At 38.2% G+C, this 7,009-nt stretch overlaps 2 protein-coding genes and 1 long non-coding RNA gene across 3 annotated transcripts in view; 1 reads left to right on the forward strand and 2 right to left on the reverse strand.

Annotated features, from left to right (window-relative positions):
- The window catches only part of LOC118739068 (glycerophosphocholine phosphodiesterase GPCPD1-like), a 481,215-nt gene that overhangs the window by 471,513 nt on the left and 2,693 nt on the right, over nucleotides 1-7,009 (forward strand). The gene's annotated exons all lie outside the window — the stretch shown is intronic.
- Nucleotides 681-2,837, reverse strand: LOC118739077. The gene is made up of 2 exons (XR_004992975.1): nucleotides 1,900-2,837; nucleotides 681-1,842 (listed from the first exon to the last, which is right to left on the reverse strand). It is a non-coding gene; the product is annotated as an uncharacterized LOC118739077 (long non-coding RNA).
- The window catches only part of LOC118739069 (glycerophosphocholine phosphodiesterase GPCPD1-like), a 6,663-nt gene continuing 3,785 nt past the window's right edge, over nucleotides 4,132-7,009 (reverse strand). Inside the window, exon 2 of the mRNA XM_036470192.1 lies at nucleotides 4,132-6,463. Coding sequence (XP_036326085.1) covers nucleotides 4,544-6,433 — 1,890 coding nt within the window. The 5' untranslated portion in view covers nucleotides 6,434-6,463 and the 3' untranslated portion in view covers nucleotides 4,132-4,543. The remainder of the gene's footprint in view (nucleotides 6,464-7,009) is intronic.

The following is a 7,009-nucleotide window of genomic DNA, read 5'->3' on the forward strand; positions in this document are numbered from 1 at the left end:
GTTATTTAGTGTTCAAACCGATTATAATTTTAATTATTATACAGATTTATTTGTACAAATAAAATTGGTATTTTATTAAGGTCACTGCATATGCACATTGGGGTGGTCAAAAAAAAAGGAAATTCGGAATTTTAATAATCTCAGATCGAAAAATATACCCCTATTTTTATTTTGAAATCAAAAAATATTAAGTTTTCCATGTATTTTATATGTATGGGAAGAAATCAATATTTTTCTATAGGAAAACTTTGTTTCTCTCCAGAAGATTTTCAGTAATAATACACAAAGGTTTATTTAACAATTTTTTAATACTAACTATTTTTTTAGGTCGCCTAAAAACCACAAAAAAAATTCCATTGGGGAATCACAAAAAGTGGCTTTTATTAAAAAATGGTAAATAAAAAATTTAACTAATTACTGGAAGTCTCCTGAAGAAAATCAAAGTTCTTGATTTTCAAGAATTCTATACCATTTCCACGAAGAATGATTTTTTACCATATTGAATATGTATCTCGAAAACTTTGTGCCCTTCGAGCGACCTCTAAATATTATTTTTTTGATCTGGAACAATCCAAGGGGGTGAGAGCATTAAAATTCCGACTTTACTTTATCCACATGCATTTTTGAACACCCTAATGTACATAAGTCTAATAAATAGTTCAACAAAATAAAAATTATTGGAACTATCTATATCTTTGGAGGGCTTTAGAATAGTCGGCCTATTTATTAACTCTTCGTTACTCTATGTATATTCATGTCTTTCCATTTTAATTCATTTTCTTCGAAAAGAAATTTTCTACATTCCACTGGGAAAACGTTGTAGTTATTTAAAAGAATCGAATAGTTCATTTCCGCCAAAAGCTTAACTGCAGTTAAGAATTTCGCTAATTTCTAAGAGTTTAAACATGAGGTGATCGGCAATGTTTATTTTTTTGCTTTTGCTTTTTTTACACTCGCTTACTTGTACTAAATATGGGCAACTACCCCTTTCGAATGGCAAACTCCTTTTTCCAATAGGCATAAACTGCAATTAAGGCTTGGTAAAATTTAACTATTACAATTTTTTTTTTCTATTCTGATCTACAAATTTTATTGACTTTAAAAAAGGTCCACCCTTAAAATAAAATAACTTAAATTTCGTTTGGTATCCTGAGTTTTCGGGTTTTTTTCATGAACCCGAAGTCAAAATTATACGCATAATAGTTGCTGCGGATTCCCATTTTAAATCCTAATACTCTTCATACAAGGGTATCTCAGTAAGCCCAATAATTTGGCACAGAAAGATCTTTTATCGACGGAAAAATTTTCTCTTGATCTCCATGCAAGGGTGGCTCAATAAGCCCAAGAATGTGTGATTTAAGAATAGTTTTACCGGCGAAAAAAGTTTCTTTCTATTTCTGTATACTGTTCTGTAGTTCTGTATACTACATCCAGCATATTTTCAATTTTCATTTCATTATTGTAGTCATATCCCTTCCTGCTTTAGTTTTGAGAAAGAAAAAAAAACACTGCCGACTGAATCTGGTGAACATAGATGATGGTGTATCCATTTGTTGCCCGATATTTCTTTAAACCAGTTAAGTCAAACAAATAAACATTATATTCGTCGGCTGTCTCTCTTCATTTTCGAGGTAGTCCACATGTGGTTTATAACACGAGTATCCCAAAAAACTGTTGTCGTCATCTTATTAGCCCACAAAAGAACCCTTGAGCTTCTGCGTCAGCGATTAACCCGAATATATTCAATGTGTCGATGGCTGTTTAGTCTTTGATGTGTTATGGCGTATCCGTGTTTCGTTACCGGTAATCCAATCGCATGAAAATCGTTCTGCTTTCAATAATCTGTAAGTGAATATAAATTAAATTATAAGGCCTGCTTCACATTTCACAAATGCCTACCGACAGTTCGTAGTTGACGGGAGCTGCGATACCATCATCATGTGGCTACGTTGAACTTCCAAAGTGGTCTCGCACTTTCTAACCCTTCCTTGTTCCTGGCAATGATTTTAAAAGACTTTACTGACTCTAAGTAACCTCAGGAAAATTTTTCGTAGAGTAGATGTTGAGTATCTTAAGAGATGGATCGAAAAAAACTATAACATCTGTTTGAATAATGACGAGAGTTCTACCGACTTCTAGTTGTTTTTTCGGCAGAAATTAAAAGCCCTCTTACTAAGTGTGTTTAGCAAAGATTACGGCATAGCGAATCGGTTTCCATTGATGTTAGTTTTTTCGATACGAAGATGAGAACCATCGACCAAGTTAAAACGTCACCAGACGCATTCCTTCCTTAACCACTGCTATATCGGGGACGTAGAAGTTTTGATTGGAAAGCAATGCTCATATGGTTTTCATATTGAAAACGTCTGAATTTAGTTACTTTCCTTTGCTGTTGTCTATCTCTGCTACATATAACGTTACTCCACAACTGCCGGGCATTCGGATGTGTATTGAGTTAATGCTGATTGGCCAAGTTGGCTCGATTCAGTCTCGAAGCGTCGCAGCGACTATCTTCAGTTCTTCCTTATGTTGTTTTTCACGCTGGATGAAGAAATCGAATATAATAGCCATGATGTTGATCTGATCTCAATATCTACACCTGTATTTCTCTATATGATGGACATATTCTGCTTTTTTGTTCTTCGAATATATGAAATTTTAAATACTATTAATTTCAATGGAGGGTATAAAATCTCCAACTCCCTCAATTCGTCTGAAGACTTTGTACACAGGTCTATTATTGTCATATGAATGTACCAGGGAGGTCCAATAAAATATAAACAACTAAATTTTAATTTATTAAATTTATTTAAATTTTAATTTGTTTCACGCACAAAATAAACACATCCACGAAAATTTCAAAATTTTAAACAAATTTTTAGGGTTTGCTACCTGAAGAAACTTAACTTTTTAATTGCAATAATTCAGCAAAATTTGTGACTTAAATCTGAAAAATTTTATTAAAATTTATTCTTATAAGTTTATAAACTCTCTGAATTATAGCTGGTCAAAATTAAAATTTTTACAAATTTTTGCGATCCCTAAATTTGTTTGAAAAGTTTTGAAATTTTCGTGGATTTCTTCACTTTGTGCATAGAACCAAATAAATTTAATTAAATTTAAAATTTATATATACGTTAATATATTAAGGACGACCCAAATACATGGTGTTGATAATTTTAAGTATACATGTAAGCCTAGTTTGAATACCGACGGTTATATACTTCAAAGGAATACACCATTACCATTTACCATTAATTACCTTAACGGTAATATAGTAGAAATAATTATCTCTTCAGATTATAAAATATCAATAGGGATATTTATATTAAAAATGTCAAGAAATTTTACAATAAGTAAGGTATTTTAGACTATCAAACTAAATGTATATTTTTTGTGAATATAAACTCTATCACTTTCGTTAGTAAATAAAAAACAAAAAAAATAAAAAAATTAAATAAAATTACGTAAAAGAAAAATTTTTATATAAATTATTTAACTACCTAGCTGTATTTTTTTAACACAATTTTTAACAACACAACAATACACAAACAAATTCCAATAAGAAATAATATGCAACGTTTTTTAATTTATCGCCATTTTTAATTAAAATTAAATTTTTAATAGAAAAATACTAGCCTCGCTGTCATAAATTCAACAAATGCCAAAGATATAAGGTAAAATAGTAATCCGTAAACAGTTCGAAATAAATAGCACTCCATCTGCTCCTACGTGTCCGTGTGTGACTTTCACCCTGATCAACTTCAAACATACAGACTCTCACTTTTAAATATTTAATATATAAAAATTTCAAGTTCCATTAGCAAGTACTGAGAGTTGTCTTTTGCCTTCAGCATTTCATCAGGGGCAGAGTTACTTACTGCATTGGGGGGGTCACCGCACCACACTCGAGCTCGAGTTGCACAGCTGCTGCGGCATTGCCAGCCAAACACATTGCTACTGTACCTTATACTTTTGCAAAATGCGAGTTCAAGCATGCGCACACCTAGCGTTCCGCATTCGCCAGCGAACGACGGCGATCACAAGTGGCGACTTAAATAAAAAACAGTTCCAAATTTTTGAAATTTTCATTTTGTTTTTAAGGGAACTATTTTTTTTAGTTATATTTTTTAAAGCATATTTTTTCTTAAGTTTTGTTTTTAGTTTGAACACACATATGTAGTTGTTGTTTTATAAATTTACATAATAGTATATGTCAAAATTTGCTGGTGTGTGTATTAATTAATATTTTTTTTGTCTCTAAGTGTTTTGCTTTTCTAAATTTAGGAGTTTTTTGAATATTGCTCTAGTTAGTATTTTACTTGTGAATATTTTTTATAAAAAAATATATATATTTCTACTTTATATTTATTTCTATATATTGCCTCTACTTTGTATATCCCGCACATATCGTTTTATGGCAAATGACCCGCCCACTTTTCGCCGATCGACAGGCCGATCAAACATTGTCACTTAATAACTACCCTCCTTGTGTGCGGAGTTTCGCTCCCCCTCCTTCAATTATCTCTAACACTGCTCCCACTTAACGCAAACACTGGTCCTCGAATTGTGCCAATAGACTAGTCGAATTGAAGAACGCGCGCTCCTTGTCTTCGGGTATGTATAAATCTGTGCGATCGTAGCAAGTCGCAGTCGCACCAATGTTCACGAAGTACTTCACCCGCTCCTTCGAATTGCAGTCATCGCCCCAGACCAGCGAAATTTGGCCCAGCTTGCGCGCTTTTCGCAGCAACTCGGCGCCCTCTTCGCTCAGCAAATCCTCAGCGTGTGGCGCTGTGCCTGCCAATTCGAAGGCTTGCGCATTATTGATAGCCTGTTCGACAGTACGCGTGCGCAAATCCATAAACGGTGACCATTTCTTCGTCTGACCTTGGGTCAAGAACATCACAGGGAAAAGGTTTTGCTTGAAGCGCAGCATGGTGCATATGTCCGCATCGAAGCTGGAGAACAGTAACGGACGGCCGCAGCCATGATTGATGACGGTCGCCAGTACGCGATCGGTGAAGAAATTCTTATCGATTGTCTGGTGCGCTTCAGGCGCGCCGGTAGCACGGCGCTGTGGCCACTTGATCTCCACGTCGATGCCCAGGGACTTGGGCAGTCCCTCAAGTACATCGACTAGCGTAGGGAAGATGCGATGCTCCACACGTGGCTCGGCGTTGTGCGACGGAAACTCGACTGGCTTGCCATTGATGATGGCGAACACGCGCAATTGCTTCAACTTATCGTAATCCACATCCTTGATCAGCACATACTCCAGTTGTTCTGGCTTGGTGATTTCCTTGCCCTTCCGCGCTGTGCGCATACCAAAGTCATGATAGATCACCGGCACGCCATCGGCTGTCAAGTGCACATCCAACTCGATCATGTCAGCGAATTTTTCGTAGGCGCGCATGAAGGAAGCGATTGTGTTCTCACGTTCGGCGGGCGGATCTGCAATGTAGCTGCGTCCATTGCCACGGTGGCCAACATTCAGATTGGGCCAGCTCTTGGGCCAGTAATGCGCATATGTGGTGCGGAAGTCAAGTGTCTTGTCGGCAAATGGCTTGACGATCAGGTACGGTAGCGTTAGACGCGATATGATGGTGGTGGCTTCGGGTACCGGCTCGGTAATAGACAACTCCAGAACACCCTCGCTACCAGCGAGCTGCTCGGCTGTAATGACCGCCTTGCCGACTGCTCGCTGATCGGGTGTGTGGAAAAGCAACGCAAAGGCGGTCTGCAATGGACAAGGTGCTGTGATGTGGAATACAACAACGTCGCCGCGCTCATATGCAATACCGAAAGCCTGCTGTGCCTGCAAGTGACTCTCACCATACTTCAACTTGGCCACCTCTACATGCACGCCCGCCTCAGTTGGCTCGCTCTCTTCATTTAGGGGCAAAATCTTCACATACACCTCATCGGCTGGATCGAATTTCTCAATATCAAGCACCTGGAACATTTGCTCGCGTTCGAACTTCAGCTGCACTATGCACTCATTGGTCAACCAGCCGCGATTCACTTGCGTCTCGCCGCTGCCATCAGCATCACCAAAGCGATCGACGCGCGTCTCGGCCGCAGCCAACTCGCCAGTAGGCTTGAGTACACGCGGCTGCAGGCGTGTCTCCCAGCGGCGTATCTGCTTGCGTCCTTGCTTGTCCTCAGTGTAGATAAAGTAGCGGTAGCTGATGTTGCGGCAAGTCTGCAGTAACACATTGGCCTCCCACTTGCGGCCGCCCTGTTGTGGCTGCAATGCAATAGCACGCTCCAAACGCCATTCACCCAAAGCTTTCACATCACCTGTCAAGCCGACGCGTTCGTTTGGACCCAGGTCAGTGTGCAACTCGACAGCAAATTGCTGCAGCGTAGGCGTGCATGGTGAAGTTGTCGTTGATGGCGCGGCCGTATCCAAAACCAAAATTTCGTTCATAATCGATGCGGCGTCTACGTACGAAGCGCACTGCAGGAAGAAGAGCAAAAGAAAAGGACGAAAATGTTTTAGTACTTTTGAAGGTAGCATTTTTCAGATTTCAAATAAGTAATTATTTATAAAAACAAAAACTGTTTTAGTAAATCTAAGAGCGATCTTATTCTTATGCTTGTCAACGCTTGAATGCAGTTGCGCTTGATTGAAACTTTAACTTAAAACCAGACTTGGCGTACAACAGCGTGATTTTTTCTGCAAATCAGCAGGTATTACTGATTACGTTTACCAACAATAATTTGTAACATAATTTCTAGCTACTGATAGCGATATGTATGCGGTTAAAATTAATTAGTCGCCGACAGCTTAACGCTTAGTTAGGCAAGGAAGGGAAGGGGAGTCAGCAGAGTTTGAAAGTCAACCGCGCTCGTCTAAGTTCACGTGCGTCAGCCCAGCCTTCGCCATATAAACAAAAACAAAAGGCGGATTTGCGTTGATAAGACACATATTTATTTAATACGCTGCTTCCTTCAATCTTTAATTACTAAACGTGACTTTTGAGCTCGAAAGTATTGTTTTGAA

Source organism: Rhagoletis pomonella, unplaced genomic scaffold (assembly GCF_013731165.1).
Source record: "Rhagoletis pomonella isolate Grant_MI unplaced genomic scaffold, Rhpom_1.0 Rhpom_scaffold_00005, whole genome shotgun sequence".
Taxonomy (NCBI): domain Eukaryota; kingdom Metazoa; phylum Arthropoda; class Insecta; order Diptera; family Tephritidae; genus Rhagoletis; species Rhagoletis pomonella.